The sequence below is a fragment of the Rhodamnia argentea genome, chromosome 1 (genome assembly GCF_020921035.1).
Source record: "Rhodamnia argentea isolate NSW1041297 chromosome 1, ASM2092103v1, whole genome shotgun sequence".
NCBI lineage: Eukaryota > Viridiplantae > Streptophyta > Magnoliopsida > Myrtales > Myrtaceae > Rhodamnia > Rhodamnia argentea.
In genome coordinates this window covers 31,955,696-31,975,828 of record NC_063150.1, presented here as the reverse complement: position 1 = coordinate 31,975,828, position 20,133 = coordinate 31,955,696, and the positions used below count along the sequence as shown (strand labels likewise).

At 37.3% G+C, this 20,133-nt stretch overlaps 1 protein-coding gene across 1 annotated transcript in view; it reads right to left on the bottom strand.

Moving 5' to 3' along the window:
- Positions 1 to 19,620, bottom strand: part of LOC115752807 — a 43,659-nt gene extending 24,039 nt beyond the window's left edge. Inside the window, exon 1 of the mRNA XM_048283746.1 lies at positions 19,500 to 19,620. Within this exon, the coding sequence (XP_048139703.1) occupies positions 19,500 to 19,605 (106 nt within the window). The 5' untranslated portion in view covers positions 19,606 to 19,620. The remainder of the gene's footprint in view (positions 1 to 19,499) is intronic.
- Between the last annotated feature and the right edge of the window lie 513 nt (positions 19,621 to 20,133).

The window sequence follows — 20,133 nt, the reverse complement described above, 5'->3', positions numbered from 1 at the left end:
TAACAAGAGGAGGCCATTCAATTCACTAGACGGCACATGGAGGGATATTCTGAGTGAAAAAAAAAAAAGAATAAGAGCGAAGAGAATTGAAGGAGGACGGGGAGCCATTCACCATTGATGCATATACGCACGATCGACGACGATAGCTCCAAAAAATTCAGGACTTTCGAGAGAGAAACGTGAGATCGAGGAGAACGGGGAGGAAGAGCCCTCGGTCAAGTCGAGGCCAAAATCAACGAGGACATGTAATTCCCCATCGTTCCTCAACCACAATGCAATCCACTGATCATTAAGCCCATGTCTCGTGATATCACAGAGTCACTTTCCCGAAGGATATTGCTCCAATGAGGCTAAGGAAAAGCAACCGTTGCTCCCATCATGCTACTGGATTGAACGAAGTCCAAGCGGTGGACTTGTGTTCTTTTGGGTTGTTGTCCAGATTCTCTTAGTCAACGTTGTGGTTCCTTTTTGTGATTTCACTTAATGCAGGCAAAGTAATCCATAGCCCTGTTCATGAAGAAGCAAATTTAAGATATTCCTCACGTTGTTAGCACCGAAGTGACCCTTTGTCAGCGTGCTTTTTGTCCTATACCCAGAGTCAGATCCACATGTCGTCCTGTCGGTCCATGATCTGCAAGATTGAGTCGATTCGATTCGGTTCGAATTCCGATAATTCATCCATAAATTAGGTAAATTTCTTATCTAATTGATTTGAAATATTTGATTACCTATTTGGGTTATTCCGTTATCTAACAAAATATTTTTGAGTCGCACGTGATCAATTAGGAAAATTTTTTCCTAATTCACGACCGCACACATGGAATTAATTCTATCTATAAGCCTTTAGATGGAATTAACGACATAGCGGGTATTTCGAATTTTAGGGTTGATCTATCGGGCTTTAGATCGAAACTTGATTCGAAAGAAATTGCGAAATATTCAAGATGATTTATTTGCTTTCCATATTTGAATTGAACTGATTGGATTGCTATCTTTCCGCAGTATTTGAATGCATGTTGAAAATCTCTAAAAAATATTGCATACAGATAATTGTTGCATATAGATTAGATTTACATATCATTCTAGATAAAATTGACATGTTTAAATGAAATTGCATTCTAGGATAAAATCATATAGATAGGATTGCATGTTTAATTGATTGCCGGAATAAATTAGATTATATTCCATTCTAGGTTAGAATATGCATGTTTAGATAGATAATTATGCCTAAAATAGATTATCTTTAATGGGTTAGTCAATTTAAATCCTAAAATATGTAGGATAACTATTTTTAGGCATAGTTTATTTTAGGGCCATACTTAAATCCGAAAATAAAAAATCATCTTTGCCATGTCATCATGCATTACATGTCACATTTTCCATGACATTTAGAGTTACATGTTTAAGTTAATTAATTAATTCATTGCATGCTAGGATTGATTTTAATAGCATCCCTTATAAAGTTAGTCATGTATTTTGATTAAATTTATATGCATTCTTAGGCTAGATAGCATTCATTCATGCCATTGCATTTAGATTAAAATCCATGCATTGCATATAGATTAGATTTCATTTAAAAAGTGAAAATCTAAAAAGAGAGAAGATTGCTTACTGCATGCTCCCCGCTTACTTTGAATTCTGGATGTTCATTTAATTGATTGCGCACCTGTTTGATAACCTATGTTAGTGGCTTAAAATCAATTAAAGCTGCTTGATCAAATTTTTTCATGAAATAAAATAGTACCAAAAGCGCGTTAGAGTAATCTAGCGTAATCAAGTTCCCATACCTAAAATCTCCGGTTCGTAGAAATAAAATAGCCATCCCGCTATTTTATTTAGGTTCCTAATCAACCTATCATAAATGATTAGTGGCGACTCCAATTAAAATCTTGGCACGTTAATTATTTGAACCTTAAGTTGCGAATTGGTAAAGTTTGTGAGGACTCGAGATAGGTTAGTTACTTTAATTAACTTAGTAATCCATTAACCCGAAACTGATTTTTTTAGGTCGCGACAGGCGGTCGCCAAGAAACGTAATATAACCGGTAATGAAATGTCGGGCGGTGGGACAAGCACCCCAATCGGCATCACAATAAGCCTTTAGTTGTAATGCACTAGAGGAGGATAAAAAAATTCCAGTTTCTAGTGCATTCTTGATGTAGCGAACAACCCATAAAGCAGCCTCCCAATGAGGCTCATGGGGAGAGCTCATATGTTGACTCGAGATGTTAACGGTAAAAGCAATGTAGGGTCGAGTGATGGTGAAATATAGTAAATGCCAAACTAAGCGACGTTAGATCGCCGGATCCGAGAGGGGTGTGCCACTGTCTGTAACAAGCTTGAACATATAGTTCAAGAGGATTAAACATAGAATTGTCAATTTGTTGAAGAGGAGGAAACAGAGTTGTCTTTTGTCCAAGAGGACCAAGTTATGAAGTCTCTTCTTCATTGGGTCACTTTTAGATTGTCTTCATTGGTTCACTTTTAGATTGTATTGTCTCGCGCTTTGGATTGGATCACTTTTAAATTGTCTTGCGCTTTGGAAGACAATCTAAAAGTGACCCAATAAAGAAACTCATAGATGGGGATTGTTCGAACACCAAGTTGTACCTCCAAGATTTGGTCTCTCTTCTTTTCTTTCGGTTATTATGCATCGTCTTCATAAATGTCTAGACACAAATTATTCTTGTTTTTAAAAATATTTTTTATCGACTAATTACTTCGAGATACATGCGATTAATTTTGGGAAAACCTTTTTCAAATTTCTCTCGTTTTTGGCAAAACAAACGGAACCTACGTATCCTCTATTTTACGGATTTTAAGGTGAGACCGCTTCCATATCATCTACGACTGGTGCTTAAATATCATATAGTAGTTGGAGATCTGATGATATCAAACTACATATAATCAAGGTTAAATAATGCAACTCAATCATAGATTAGTTACTCCCACTTTTAAATGTAGATTATCTCGTAACATGATTTAATTGCATTCTAATATAACTATTACTGTAAAATTAGTTAAAGAACATCAATTAAGTTTCGTAACCAATAATCTCGCTTCGTTTAAGTTTAGTAACCAATTATTTCTAACTTCATTGCACTATTAAGTTTAGTAACCAATAAACTCGCTTCGTTTGAAACAGATAATAAAATTAAACCAAGCAAAAATTCAACTGATATGACTTTTAGAGGTGAAACAGTAATATGCAAAAATACGATAGAGCTTCCCAATATAAAGTAAGATACAATTAAAAAATTCGAAATTGTTAGCCCATTACATATTTACCCAAATTACTTTTCATCTTGTAAAATGTTTCATACAAGTATCCCGACCTAAATCTACACTCTATTAGGATTTCGTCCAATATTTCATTGAAATGCATAGGTGTTAAGACATTTATTGCTAAGTAGGTTCCACTTGGGACATGGAAGTACATATCAAGATAGTGTTTGGAACATATCTGACTTTGGATTAGAGTTATGAACTACATCAAAATCGCAATTCTTGTATGGAAAGAGTAGTGATTGAGGATAATATCGTTCTTTGTCAAATTCTTGGAATCAAATCCCCTGTTTCTCTTTAGGCAAAGACAAAATATACCCGTTTCTCCGAGTTCATTGAATTGCATCATTATCATCGTCATTGTAGCTGTCATCATCATATACCTTTTTTTTTTGGTCGAAAGAAAGATCTTCATATACCTTACATATACCTTGCATTGTAATGTAAAAGGTGTTTTAAGGAAATAATAGTACAACACAAGGTTCATGTCCGAGCCAACATTAGCAAGATGCGCATCAAAACCAACTTCGCAATGAGTACACAACAACATTAGGGAAACCGAAAATTGTGACCATTCTCTAATTAATCCTCAGGATTGAATTTGAATAAATTATCAACATCAGGATGCAGAGAACGAGAATCGGCCAAGACATGTCACTAAGCAGAATGTAAATCAGCAGACTGCATGCCACACACCCGAGAGCAACAGAGAGGAGAGCATATGCAAGTCGGAGCCTTGGGCCAATATCTTGCCTTCCTATCTCGACAGTTAATTTTTGCCGGACGTTTTTCACCACTGTGTAGACAAGCATGACGGGTGCACCGGTGACGTTGGCTGGAGCCGTATAACTATGCACGTCCCTGATAGCTTGAAGTAAGGTCTCCTCCATGGAATCAAGATGTTCATTATACGTTGCAGCAATTTGAATTCCAAGCTCTGCTCCATATCTTCGAATTAAAATCAACAAGCTTCTATTTAGACAAAAGCCTTACGCAAAAGCTTAATCGTGAGCTCCCTCCCCATCATACTAGAGAATGTTTTTCCAAAAGCTATCAAGATATGAGTCTACCATAAACATCAAGTGATTCCCAAAGCATCTTAAGTTGTACTCGCAAGAACAAATCGAAATTAATTTAAGTTCAAAATGAAATTTAAAATTCGCGGTATCATGTCAAGTTTCTGGTGTAAATCATAGCTAACAAGTCTATGCAGTGATGAGTCTAACCCATCTGATAATCCACGGCTAATTAAGCTAACTAAAACTTTCTTTTGGACAAAATGTAACTCCGGCGTGCAACACTAATGCACAAAAGAAAACCACCCAGATGCAAAAAACTACCGGGGAAGCCCATGCTTACCGGATAGAAAGCAAAGCAACACTACAAAAAAACAAGGTTTTAGCCACAAAATTTGCCACGAAAATTTTGGCAAAATTCGTCGCTAATGGATTTTGCGACGAATTTTGCCACGAAAAAAAATTCGTGGCTAATACAGCGTCGCAAAAATTAGCCACGAAAAAATGAAATTTCGTCGCTAATTTGCGACGAACTTAGTTCGTCGCCAATTTGCGACGAAATCTTATCGTCACCGATTTGCGACGACATTTGCGACGAATTTAGTCCGTCACAAATTTGCCACGAAATGAGTTCGTCGCAAAATTCGTTGCACAATTAGTGACGAACTTTAATTGTTCGTCGCTAAATTGCGACAACGAATTGACGATGAATTATTTATTCGTTGCAAAGTTCGTCGCAAATTTGCGATGGAAAACTAAATTTCATCGCAAATTAGCGACGAAAAAAATTCGTAGCAAAAATTAGCGACGGAAATTAGTTTGTTGCAAATGTGCCGTGAAAGTTGTCGTGGAAAAGTCGTCGCCGATTGGCAACAAATAATTTCGATGCCAATTTCATCGCTAATTAGCGACGAATTTTGGTTTAGCGACGACATTTGCCTCGAAATTTTTCGTCGCTAAATCTGTTGCCACGAAAATAGCGACAAAAGTATTTTCGTGGAAAAAATCATCTCCAATTATTTGGAATAATTTAGCGACAAAATTAGCGATGACATTTTTTTTTCGATGTACTCGATAATACGTCTTTAACAATGAATTTTGCCACAAACATTGTTATTTAGCGACGAATTTTTATTAATTCTTTAGCGACGAACTCTGCGACAAATACTGTTTAGGGACGAATTTAGCGACGAAATTTTATTTTTGCAACGCACTTTAATAATTTGTGATCATACAATAAAACCATTTCCTTTATTTTTCAATCTAATTAAAAGCAAATTAAATTGTAGAATTTATATTTAACATTGATTAAGCAATTAATAACATCAAAATATTATAATAATATGAAAATGAAATATATTTATCTAAATTAAGAATGAGACGTCATCATCGTATTGTTTCCCAGACGGTATATGCAATGCCAAAGTCTAAGAGCATAATGAACAAAATGTACAAGGCCGACAAGAAAAGCCAAGTAAAGCATTAACCAAAGCTAGAACTTGGAACTTTCAGCAGGCAGTCATTGGGGCGTGCTGAAATCACCCTACATAACTCCAACCAGTAACCAAGGGAGCCAGAGTATACTTATGCTCCGTTTGTTTCGCGGAAAATATGACCCTTCCGGAAAATGTTTTCCAGGAAGTTGTTTTCTAGGAAAATGACCATATTTTCTGATGTTTGGCTGAGATCTGAAAACGGATTGGAAAATTTTTCCACCGTTTGGTAAGGAAAATATTTTCCGATGTACCGACCTTTTAATAATTTTTTATTTGTTTTAAAATGATTATGCTAATTATTTATTTTATCTTTTTTCTTCTTTCACTACTTTCCTTTTATTTATTTATTAAAAGTTCGATTTTTTATTTTTTTATTTTTTTTGTCTTTTCTTTTATTTTTTTCCTTTTTTTTTTGTCTTTTCTTCCTTCTTCCTGCTTCTTCTTCCTTCGTGCGCCCGTCGCTCTAGAGTTCTGCAAAAAACACCAACGATTCATCGCTCGATGAATCGCCACCATCGCCATTAAAGCTTGTCCTCAAGCTTTAAGAGCGAGAGAGAGAGAGAGGACATGATCAGATTCTCTGTGCGGAACCATGGGTTCGCTCAAGAACGAGTTCCGCCCACCTACCTCGCTGATCAACTCATCATCCCTCTTTCTGACCCCCAAAAAAAAAAAAAAAATCATCGTTCCTCTCGCTTTCCAAGTTGAAGAAGACGCCGCCGCCTCCGTCGGAGATGTCATCCGCCGCTCTGGAATTCTGCGAATCCCGAACTGAAGCGAGCGAGCGACAGGATGATTGGCATTCTGGCTGGGGTAGTCCACCGAACGATCCACTGAATATTGATCGAGATTTTCTCTTTCTTTTTCGGGTTGTCAAATTCATCGGGGAGAACGGGATGGAAGAGAGAGAGACTGCGAGATCACGGTGGAGAGAGAACGGGATGAGGAGAGAGAGACTGCGAGACCATAGGGCTGGAGGAGAGAGAACGTGGATGGAGGAAGAGGCAAGAGAGAGGAAGATTTTGGGGAAAATGATTTCCCCTCCCCAAAAGATGGAAATCATTTTCCTTGATTTTAGAAGATTTTTTCTGTTGACCGAAAAATATTTTCCGTTGACCACTCATTTTCCGTCCCCAAACACCGGAAATTGGGGAAAATATTTTCCGAAAAAATATTTTCCGTGAAACAAACGGAGCCTTAAGGAACAATTTACCCCTGACTGACCTTGAATATCCCAGGTGTTTTACACAACAAGGAATTGTTGAAAAAGTGAAAAAAATATCTACACACTATACGGTTAACTAAAATGTTCAAGAGCAACCATAGCAGCCAAGGTTTTGGATGCCTCGTCAAGGATATCAACAGCCATGACAATCACAATGATAAATCACACTCCAATTTCATTGATGACCCTGTCCACTGTAATCAACATCTCTGTTGAAAACATAAGAAAACTCTATAGATTAGTATCATCAAAGTTTTAATGCAAGAAGCACATGCAATTTCTCTACAGTCTCCAGTGCAGGCTATCAGCAGCTATTTGAAAGGAGAAAATGAATATATATGAAAAAAATACTGAAATGAGGAACCAATGTCCTCTTGGATAACATCTTTTTATTATTTTAACTTAACTTCAATCTTATCTTATACTTTTTCCGATTGTATTTGGAAAGAAGTAAAAAGAGCTACGCATGGCAGGCTATATCAGCAAGCAACTAGCAGTGCATGAGACATAATTTATCAACTGTAGCAAAGACAGACATAAAGTATGTCAGGAACTAGGACCCTTTCCACCTGTAAGGAGAATAGGATGTGAACTTAGAATGAGCGGCTAATTGAGATGCCACGTGAGTAGTTTGCAATTCTATTTCAGTGGCATCTTTCAAGATTTCCTGCGTGTATAACAATTGAATGCAGTCAATCTAATACAATGGGTGATGCAATAAGAAATTGTTAACTATACAACAAATATTTCAACTCCCTCAATGAGAATATTACCTTTAAAGAATTAGTGAATGATCAGTTTCATGAGTAGTTTGCAGTTCTATTTCAGTGGCATCTTTCAAGATCTCCTGCATGTATAGAAAATGAATGTAGTCAATCTCATATAGTGGGTGATGCAATAAGAAATTGTTAATCGTACAACAAATATTTCAACTCCCTCAATGAGAATAACCTTTAAAGAATTTGTGCATGAATCAGTTTCAATGGCCAAAACAGGATTAAGAGAAGCAAGAGAGGGGAACCTGAACGACAACCATTGCTATAGTCCGGAGACTACCAGAGAAGCCTACCAAAAGTCAAAAATCAGAGAATAAACAAATCCATTTCTTGCTTTTTGCATTCCAAATCAAACATAGCTTTACAAAACAAATCCACATGTACCAGCTGATGTGAATATGAAACTAGCATAAAAAGCAATTCCATTCACCCCTCCAAATTGCTGCAGTACCAACAACCCAACTCCAACGTACACATCAAAGTTATCAATTTTCACACTCGTCCCTCCAAAATAAAGTCAAGTTGCAAGACTTAAACTAATGTAGAATACCGACAATAAGTGAGTAGGCATATTTCCTCTGAAACAAGTCTGATATCCTGGCTTCTGAAAGCTGTCGAAGGGTTTTTGTGTATTCCTGTAAAATATTTCAACCCCCATCAGGATCTATTACCTCCAAGACAAAATGTATAACGATTCCAAATTTCAACTATCATTACCACGTATGAGAGGAGCCTTCACAAAAATAGAACAGACGAACCCAGAGGCAAGACTACTTGCAAATTCTACCTTCACAAAATTAATAAATGGCTAAAAACAATCCAACCAAGCTCTAGACACAGGAAGTAGGAGCAGGGAAGAGACGAACACGATGGTTTGGTGGTTCGGGTGGGCGTCGGTTTCACGAGCAGAGAGCTCAGATCTGTGGATCTCGACCTCAGATCTTTGGGTCTCGGCCTCAGATCTGGTGGCCGGAGGTGGCTGGTAGCGGTGCTTGGTGGTGGCGGAGCCCAAGTGGAAGGCTGGTAGCGGGGCTCGGCCTCAGATCTGTGGGTCTCGGCCTTAGATCTGGTGGCCGGAGGTGGCTGGTAGCGGTGCTTGGTGGCGGCGAAGCCCAAGTGGAAGGCTGGTAGCGGGGCTCGGCCTCAGATCTGTGGGTCTCGGCCTCAGATTGCGAGGCCGGCTGGCGGTGAAGCGTGGCCAGCGACGGGAGTGGACGGAGGGTAGTGGTGGAGGCTGTAGTGGTCGGTGGATGTGAGTCGCTCGGCTGGACCAGAAAAAGAAAGCCAGAAGAAGCAAGGGGGAAATGAAGGAGAAACAGAAGCGACGAAGATGGTCAAAGAGTGAGAAATAACATAGGATGAGGCAATAAGTTACTCTGGAGCTCAATTTTGCGACGACAGATTTTTCGTCACTAATTAGCGACGAAAATGTCTGTTCGTCGCTAACTTTAAGAAGAGCATTGGCGACGAAAAACATGATTCGTCGCTAAATGCCTAACATCAAATTTGCGACGAAACTTGGTTTTCGTCCGCTAAATGCTCAATTTAGCGACGAACCATTTTTTTCGTGGCTAATTAGCGAGGAAACATTTTTTTGTAGCTAATTTAGCGACGAACCATTTTTTTCGTGGCTAATTAGCGACGAACCATTTTTTTTCGTGGCTAATTTAGCAACGAACCCTTTTTCGTCACTAAATTGAATATTTTCTTTTTCATCTTTTTCATATTATATTAGCGACGAATCACTCTTTCGTCAGCTAATTTAGCGACGAAATTGTTGTTTCGTCGCTAATTTGAATATTTTCTTTTTATTTTTTATTCATATTCAATTAGCGACGAAAAATTTGTTTCGTCGCTAATTTAGAGACGAACCATTTTTTTTCGTGGCTAATTTAGCGACGAACCATTTTTTTCGTGGCTAATTAGCGATGAATCATTTTTTTTGTGGCTAATTTAGCGACGAACCATTTTTTTCGTGGCTAATTAGCGACGAACCATTTTTTTTCGTGGCTAATTTAGCGACGAACCCTTTTTCGTCACTAAATTGAATATTTTCTTTTTCATCTTTTTCATATTATATTAGCGACGAATCACTCTTTCGTCGCTAATTTAGCGACGAAATTGTTGTTTCGTCGCTAATTTGAATATTTTCTTTTTTATTTTTATTCATATTCAATTAGCGACGAAAAATTTGTTTCGTCGCTAATTTAGCGACGAACCATTTTTTTCGTGGCTAATTTAGCGACGAACCATTTTTTTCGTGGCTAATTAGCGACCAACCATTTTTTTTTGTGGCTAATTTAGCGATGAACCATTTTTTTCGTGGCTAATTAGCGACGAACCATTTTTTTTCGTGGCTAATTTAGCGACGAACCCTTTTTCGTCACTAAATTGAATATTTTCTTTTTCATTTTTTTCATATTATATTAGCGACGAATCACTCTTTCCTCGCTAATTTAGCGACGAAATTTTTGTTTCGTCGCTAATTTGAATATTTTCTTTTTTATTTTTATTCATATTCAATTAGTGACGAAAAATTTGTTTCGTCGCTAATTTAGCGACGAACCATTTTTTTTCGTCACTAATTAGCGACGAACGATTTTTTTCGTGGCTAATTTAGCGACGAACCCTTTTTTTCGTTGCTAAATTAGTGACGAAATAGTTTATTCGCCGCTATTCTTTTTTATTTTTATTCATATTCTATTAGCAACGAATTTTTCTTTCGTTATAATTTGAATATTTTCTTTTTTCTAATTTTTATTCATATTCTATTTTCATATATTTTCAATTTCTTAATTTATTAAATTTTTATTTATTCTATTTATTATTAAATATTTTCTTTCTATTCTTATTTTTGAAAAAAATAGAATTCAAAATAATTCGAATTTGGAATTCTATCCTATTGGAAATTTCATTGTTAAATGAGTAACGAAAAATGAGAACAATCTGAAGCTTCTTAAAATTAGCAACAAATTCTATCCTATATAATAGCGATAAACTTAGTTTTTTGTCGCTAATTTTGCGATAAACTTGTTTGTCGCTATGTAGTGACAAATTTTGCAACGAATATTTTTTGTCGCCAATTACTAAATTCGTTGCTAATTTTGCGATGATTTGTTTTTTGTCGCTAATTAGCGAGGACTCGCATCTATATTTGTTGGTAATTTGACAATGATTTGTTTTTTGTCACTAATTAGCGACGAATAGTCCAATTAGCGACGAAATTAGCCACGGCACTTGCCGTGGAAAAGAAAAAGTGATAAAAACGAATAAACCTCAATTCCAATAAATTATATTTTCTACTAAAACATTAGGAAATAGAAGCCCTTTTGAAAGAAGCTATCCAGGAACAGAATGAATGCTTTCTACTTCAGGAACAAGGATAATAAAAATAAATAAATTGATCGCTCTTCATTTTTTATTATTAATGTAATCTTTACTTAATTAATAATATATTCAGTTTTTTAATTTAAATAATATTCACTCTATTTCATTTTCTATTAAAAAGAATGAATATAAATTAATAGAAAATAGAATATAAGAAATAACATAAATAAGCTAAGCTAAATGACGTATTATAGGCGTTTCTTATTTAAATCATTCACCGTTTAAAGAAAGAAAGGATCCCAAAGAATCGATCTTTCTTTTATTTGTTGAATCTCTCCTTGATTGATCAATGTGTGATATTCCGAATCCTCATTACTAATGGAATCGAAACGATCTTTGGATTGATTAGAAGATCCTTTCAATTAGCTAGAATCCGTTACTTGAACGAAACTAGATCTTGTATAATCATATCTAATATTTGACGATACATTATGTACCTTGCTAGAAAACCGATCCTTGTTTACCAACCACACATTGCCTAATCAAATCCAATTATCTCTTGATATGTTCCTAAAAAATTCGATTTGGGCATATTCTTCCCCCAACTAATGCCTTTCTTAAGCTTTCATGATATTTTATTAGTCAAAATAAAAAAGAAATAATTTTTCCTAATTTTGAAAAAAACTTCATTTTTTTTTATAATGTTTTTGAAAACTTCATTAATTGATTTAGAACATCTCTTATTCGTTGATAGTATCTTATCTATCTTAGAAGAAAGAGTTGATCAATTTCATTTTTCTGAATGACACAATTACAATATATATTTATGGCGATTTAATATCATGCAAAGCAAATCGTTTTTGAGTAGATCCTTACTCTACTCTATTTAGTATCTCATCAAAGTTGAATATTTTTCTAAGCTATATTTTATCAAAAAAATAGATCTCTATTTTTTGTTTGTTCACTACTTTATATATGTAATAAATATAAAAAAAAGGTTCTAATAAACATGGAAAAAAAATATAAATTAAGGATAGTAATTAGTGACGAAATTATTATTCGTTGCTACTTAGCGACAAAAACAGTCATTCGTCGCAAATTAGCGATGAATGACAATTTTCGTTGCTAACTTTTAAGAAGAGAATTTGCGATGAAAAACGTGATTCGTCGCTAATTAGCGACGAAATAGGTTTTTGTCGCTAAATTCTTAGCAACAAATTTGCGACGAAATTTGGTTTTCGTCGCTAAATGCTTGGCAACAAATTTGCGACGAAATTTGGTTTTTGTCGCTAAATGCTTAGCAACAAATTTGCGACGAAATTTAGTTTTCGTCACTAAATGCACAATAGGAGGTTAGCAACGAAAAACACTGTTCGTCGTTAATTATTTTTTATTTTTATTTTTATTTAAATCATATTAGAGATGAATAATACATTTTATCGCTAAATTAGCGATGAAAATATTTATTCGTCGCTGATTTTAATTTTTTCTTTGTTATTTTTATTCATAATGTTAATTTTGCGACAAAAATAACAGTTCGTCGCTAACTTTTAAGAAAAGAATTTGCGACGAAAAAAGGTGTTCGTTGCTAATTAGCGACGAAACGTGGCCTTTAATCGCTAATTGGCGACGTAATCATATTTTTGTCGCAAAGGATATAGCGACGAATAATATTTTCATGGCTGTTTTTGTCGCTAATGTGCGACGAAATTTTTTTTGTCGCTATTTTCGTCGCAAATTAGCAATGAAATATTGTTCGTGGCTATTGTCGTTGCAAATTAGCGACGAAAACTATTTCGTGGCCATTTTCGTCGCAAATTAGTGACGAAAACTATTTCGTGGCTATTTTCGTCACAAATTAGTAACGAAATTTGTTTTCGTCGCTATATTAGTCGCTAATTAGCGACGAATTGGTTCGTCGCTAATTTCGTCGCAAATAGCGACGGATATTATTTTTGTTGCTATTTTCGTCGGAAATTAGCGACGAATGTTTTTCGTCGCAAATTTTTCGTGGCTAAATCCGTGTTTTTTTGTAGTGCAATTGCAGGTCTTATCTTTTCTTAGGAGGACAAGCTAACTAGACTTAACATTGTTCTTGATATGAGTTTCTCTGGACAAAAGAAGAAACACAGTGCGTATACAGTCATGTCTCTTCAACAACATACAGAATTTTCTCATCAAATAACTTTAAAAGAAGGTCGCATTCTTTCCAACACTACGTTATTATCGAAAAGAGATAATAGTTTTTTTTTGTTTTTTTTATTTCACCCTCCTTAGACAAACTGGATCAATTGGGATTATTGAGTCGATGCATTGCAGGAGTCTAACCTCTGTATGCACCGCAGGAGTGTAACCCATCTATTTGATTCACCGCTAATTAAGCTAATTAAAACTCCTCTTTTGGACAAAACGTAACATCAGAGAACTGGGGGATACCTCCTTAACTCCTCCAAAACCTTTCCCAACCCTTAGACAAACTCTATCGTTTGGGATTATTGCTGCTATGAAGTCAACCATATTCAATCACCAAATGAATTTGCTCTGTTATGGGTACGTCCAAGTATGCCTTGTTCTGATTATGAACGTGGAGAGCAGAAATATGGGTCAGTTTGCAAAAGAACCGACGACAAAATCTGGGTGGTGCAAGTTCACGAAGATGAAAGAAACAAGCCATTTTTCCATCCACTAAATGTGGCCGTAAGTACATGCTCTGTTATGAGAATCTGAGTCATCATGAACATGGAAAAAAGCTGGGCGGTACGAAGTTCAACGGATATACGTAGATTCCAGGTTTTTTCCCAAAGAAAACAGCATTCACGTAATGGAATATGCACAGTGGACATGATCAGAGATGGAAACCGGAAAGAACATCAAGACTTTGGCATGGTTTTACTAGCAATCCTCCAACTTGCTGATGGAGGCTGAGCCACAGTGGTTAAGACATGTTAGAGGTCGACGGAGCTTACCTCCGACCACGGTGATCAGCTGAGTTGTCGTTCTCCATTATCGTTGCTCCCGCGGGTAGGCTATACGTTCCGGCAAGAAAGGAAGAGACTTAGCGAGGCAAATACCACAAAGAACGGTGATGCGGGAGCATTCTGCGTAATATTGACCCAGTAGGGTTGGGTGGTTGGGTAGTGGCAACACATTCAAGTCCCAGGAAGCATATACGCATCCCGCAACATTTACTAAGCGATGGAGAAGGCCTCCCTCCCTCCCCTCACCATTTTCTTAAGTTATTTTGATATGATTTTTTTTTTTTGCTTTTCCTCTGATTGAGAGTTTTCCCTTCTGATTTAGCCTAAATTTGAAAGTTTTGCTCTCTTATTTTTAATAGATTTCTATCACGATCTAGTTTAAATTTAGGGATTTCTACGTGTATGTTCTTGGGATTTCGCTCTCCTCGGATTTCGTTGGTGAACAAATTCAGTATTGAAGAAGATGAAAGAAACTTGCTCGTTCAACCTTTTTACTCTACTCGGTGATGGTATTGGGGATACCAAATCTAGGCGAGTACCATCGAAAGGCAAAGTCGTAGTAAAAGATGGAGCTGTCGATGTGTGCTCATTACTGAAGACAAATTTGATGATTGGTCGCCGATTGTGGTGTGAAAAAGTCATAGATGTTCTCATTAAGCTTGTAATCCATTGTCACGCCCCGAACCCTGCAGACACGCGAACATCCCACCAGGCCGTTTGACTTTCTTTAGTCTCCCAGGATCCCTCGGCCATCAAATTCGAGCTTAACGTAAAAGAAATGCACATGCGGAAGTGAATGCAAAACTCCTTTCATTATAAACAGAGATGACTTAGGACGAAGGATGGTACCTCTCTTAGTATTCACCAAATTGGCTGCATAGTTGAAGCAGACAATACAAAACTATCAATTACTTAAGGTTACAAAAGGTTACATTCGAATAGAGCTAAATATCTAAGTCTTCCCAAAGATGGCTTCCGATGTCACTCCACCATGGCGATCACATGATCCATCACTTGAGATCTGAAAATATTAATCCCACGACGGGGTGAGAATAAATCTCAGTAAGAAAGTTCCTAATCCTAGGTTAGGGCGCTAGTGCCTCCAGACACGTCCTAGGTAAACAATTCTCACAATTCCTCCTTCAATCAAAAGCCCACAAATAAATTCCAAATTATTCCATTCTTCCTCCAAAAATTGCCACACCTTTACAAAAATTCCACGTTACTCCCACATCGATGATCCATGCCTCAGACTATCATAAGAATAATCCACGTACTCCAGAGCCCACGTTCGACGCCTCAAGCTATCACATAAAATATTCCACGTTGATCCAAAGCCCACGTTTAACGCATCAGGCTATCATATAAAATTCCACGTTACTCATATGCCCGCGTTTAACGCATCGGGTTAACATATAAATTGACAGACTTGCGTAATAACGCCTCAGGTCAATATAATTACTCTCAATGCCCGCGTAATAACGCCTCAAGTCGGTCTAACCCGCGTTTAACGCCTCAAGTTAGCATCCCACGTTTAACGCCTCAGGATGAATACAAAACTCCGCGTAATAACGCCTTAGGTCACTATAACCCGCGTAATAACGCCTCAGGTTATTATCCCGCGTTTAACGCCTCGGGATAAAATAATACACGTAACCCCGCGTTTAACGCCTCGGGATAGAATAATAATAACAGAGCCCACGTAATAACTCCTCAAACAAAATATGGTCTTATAAATACAAACCCCGCGTCATAACGCTTCAGGGTAAAATTCCACATTTCCTCTCAAATAATCCTCATAAAGACCATATGACAACAAAAATTCCTTGATCGCTCGTCCGATACCACACGATCTCTTAAATCCTTCCGATCGATCAATCTTCGCCACGTGATCATGCTAAATTTCCTGATTAGCGGATCGAGACCACATGATCTCACCAATTTTCCTCCAACAAAAGATTGGGACCATGCGATCTTTCTAATTTTCCTCAACCGCCCAATCGAGACCGCTCGATTCAAATATACTGAATAAATACTCGATCGGGACCACGTGATTCACTCACGTTAGAGAATTAACAAATCGAGACCACGTGATTCACTCACGTTAGAGAATTAATAAATCGGGACCACCTGATTAGATCACACAAGACCAATGGCCAATCGGGCCACACGATTAAATTTTTGTCCCCACACAAAAATTAATCTATGCCACACGATCGAAATTATACCAACGTAGCAATTATTAATCATCGTCCGATCGAAATTCCACTAACGTACATTTAATACGTACCATAGAAATAAACTATAGTAACGTGGCGATTAATTTGGGCCGTACGATTAAAATATCCCCACATGCAATAAATCTCCACCACTCGATTAATCTACACTAAGCAGGAATTAATCTCGGCCATCGGATCAATCTTCCTAAGCAAGATTCCATATAAGCCATTGGATTAAAGCATGAAAGGCAAGATTAAATCCTAGCCATCCATTAACAATCATGCATATTCACTATTCATGCAAGAACACATCTTTTTCTCTCTCCTCCCCCTCTTCATTTTCGGCCAACACCATATTCAAGCACAAATCCAACCAATTCTTCTTCAAAACTACACAATCCAAAGTCTATTAGCAACCTAGATACCTAATCTAAGGTTAGGAATCAACTTACCACAATTCTAGCGAATTTTCCGGCGAGAAATCGGGAGAAGTTTTTGATTCCAACAGGCCGCTCCGGCGACTCCCCTTGATCGGCTTTGATCCACAAAGATCCGGCGATCCAAGGTGGTTCACGGTGGTGGTTGAGCTCCGGCGGTTCAAGGCGACACCGGTGGTTGCTTGAAGAATTTTCGGTGAGGGAGAGAGAGAGACAATGGAGTTTGGCCAAGGGAGAGAAAATAGGGTAGAGAGAGAAAGTGGTCTTGCAATGATGAAGAAGATGGCCAAAAATTTGATTCATAAAAGGTTGGATAATTTTTGGGAGAGATATTTTGGGTCTTCAAAGTCAAGAGGGGCAAAAAGGTAATTTTCCCCACAAAGACTAGTCAAAATTTCGGTCAAGAGGGGTATGGACCGAAATGCGCTTGAGCCAAGTGAAAACTTGGGTATTCTCCAAGGGTAAATGAGTCTTTTCCTATTTTCAGTCCAAATTTTATTTTTCCTTAACCCTTTGGGGTGAACCACGAAGAAATTGTACACTGGATGAGGAAACGTCCAAAATTGAATTATTGAAACCCCTGAAGGTCCGACGTCAAATTCTGAAACTCGATTCGCGATCAATCTCAATCAATTGAAATTTCAGCGCATCTCAAACTAACGGACGGCTTTTAGGAGTTACGCGTATCGACTCGTGATTAATATCACGTTTAAGAATTTCTCGAGTCATGGCGACTTTGGTTGTCATTCAATTGTGATGGTCAATCACTAGTCCCGACAGACACAGTCATTAAAAAATAATTTAGAGACGTTCGGAACCCATACGAGGTCAAACGCAATCACCCGTGATCCGAGCGTAGGGTATTATCCAAATCGTTCCTTAATCATTCTAGGATCGATCTATATTGGTTCAGAATATTCTCTCGACAATTTTCATGGCCAAAGAGTCAATCCAGGATCAAGTTCTTAGATCCACGTACTTGATTTTTCCTAGGCAGCCATTCCCATTTGGTTAGTCCGCTCAAGAGGGATCAATTTCAAGTGAGATTCGACCGAAATACATCAATGAGACATTTCATTCATTCAAAACTTCAAAAATGAGTCGGAATACAGGATGTCACATCCATCACTTTGTTCTAATGATTTCCTTTGTTATCCGGAACTTGTTTTGTTTTGAAATTATTTGAGATATATTTTGGTTTGCAGTTGAATTACGATATTTCTCATTATCAAGATGTGAATAAAATGAAATATTACTTTTGATTAATAAAAAAAAAACCGGAAGAATCCCAAAAAAGCGAGTCAGAGAAATTTTGATTACCTACACATGAACCCACCCATCCGCAGGGGCATTCTGTGTAATATCCACCCCAATGATGTGGGTTGATCGTAATCACAATATTTCTGGTCAGCACATGGCATTATGGATTGCTAAGATTTGTTCTTTTCATATGCAACAAAATGGGTTGGGGAGTGAGAGATTTCCTGGGAGATGGGCCCGATCCAATTAAGATTCAGGGGAAGGAAGTCCCCCCATGTCCTCAGCAATTATCTTCCTTTATGTTGAGCGGAGAATGGGTTTTAACCTTTAAGTGAAGCACGACTACTCGCCGGTGAGCGGGCGGGGGTTCGGGGGCAACGCCCCCGAAACCTCAACGAGTTTTGACTTTTGTTTAAGTTAACCCATTTATTGAGGGATTAAAGGGATTTCGGATAGATTAGGTTTTGAGTCTGTTTAAAGCATATATATATTTGTTCGTTTTTGATTGATCATTGTAACGAGTTGTGCGGCCGTAAACTAAAAACCTAGTGAAATCTCTTTACAAGACGTAATCCTATTCTGGAGTGAACCCGAATAAACCGTGCGTCGTCCATTTTTTCTTCTATTACCTATGCGATCGTTTTGAATCGGTTTGCGATATATCCCTTCAACCAACGCTAGGATCCCTTACGGATTCTTTGGATGCAACCAAGAAAACACATGAGCCACCAAGGCTCTCATCCTATAGAAGTAAGCTAAAAGTACATGCAAGATTTTGTGTATGAGATAAGGACTAGAATAGAATCCTAAAGAGAACCTCTTCAGTCCGTTCTGCCAGTGCCTTTCAATGACCATCCGTACCATGGGGAACGTGAGTTTTATGATCTGTCTCTCTCTCTCTCAGTCTCTCGGTCTCTCTGTCTCACTTGCTTTTTCCCGTACGTATACAAAATTGTGCGGCCTCCGAAAGCTTCTCTGTCTCTCTGTCTCTGTCTCTGTCTCTCTCTCTCTCTCTCTCTCTCTCTGTCACTCGCTTTTTCCCGTACGTGTGACTTACGTGTCCTTGCTTTGATTCGGATTGTTTCCACACATCATAGATTTCTCTCTTTCCCATTTGAAACCCAAAAAATATATCCTCATATCTTATTTTGATGCAATTAACGATTTTAAGGATTATACTTTTGTTCTTCCCAAATCTGATCAAATAATATAGACTTTCCAAGCACTGCCCTTTACGTGATAATGCAAGATTTTCTACTACATGAGCTTAGTCAAATTTCCAACCATCACGAGTTTGGTCCAATTAATTAAATTCATAATTATTCCCTCACATCCGTCCACCGTTGGTCCGATTTAATGCGAATGGAATGCGATACTATATGAAAATGTAATAAATATTTTTTTTTGTAGATACTAAAGTTAGTCTCTAATTTTTGTGCAAATTTTTCCCGAATGAATTAGTCAAAATTTAGGTTTCAACACTCGAAAGGAGAAGCTTGAATAACGAGGTCGTTTCCGACACGCACGAGGCAAGTGATGGAGTGAGCGAAGGTCTTCAAGGCGTTGCCGCTGAGGGTGAACTCCATTTCTGAGCTCTTCGCTTCTTTCTCTACACTGTACTAGCGGTACAGATTTTCTATGAGGCGGTAGCTGGAAAAATTGGTGGGATTATCATTTTTTTCACCCCGAAGATCCGATTATATTACTGATGTTTACCCAAGTCATCATGTTATTTTCAGCACAATATGACGAAATAAATTATGTAGTCTATTTAATTCAGCAAAAAATATTTTTGATACCCATCAAAATAAGTACATTTATAAGAAAATGAAAATGGAAATAATTTTATCTAAATTTCACCTAATTTGAATATCATTTCACGTAATAGATAAGGGAGAAGCTCATAGGCTTTCATTTATTATTCTTGCGTTCACCAACTTATGTTTTGAATCATACAATTCAAATAGAATTTAAATAACGAATAGGAAGAGATGATCTGGAGTTTTAACTTAGTCATTGTGATTGAAGGGAAATATGATTTAAAGAATATTACTCATTTTGAAGAAATCCATCTACTTTAGATACTAAAATTGAATTTGTGATGAAGGTGGTAG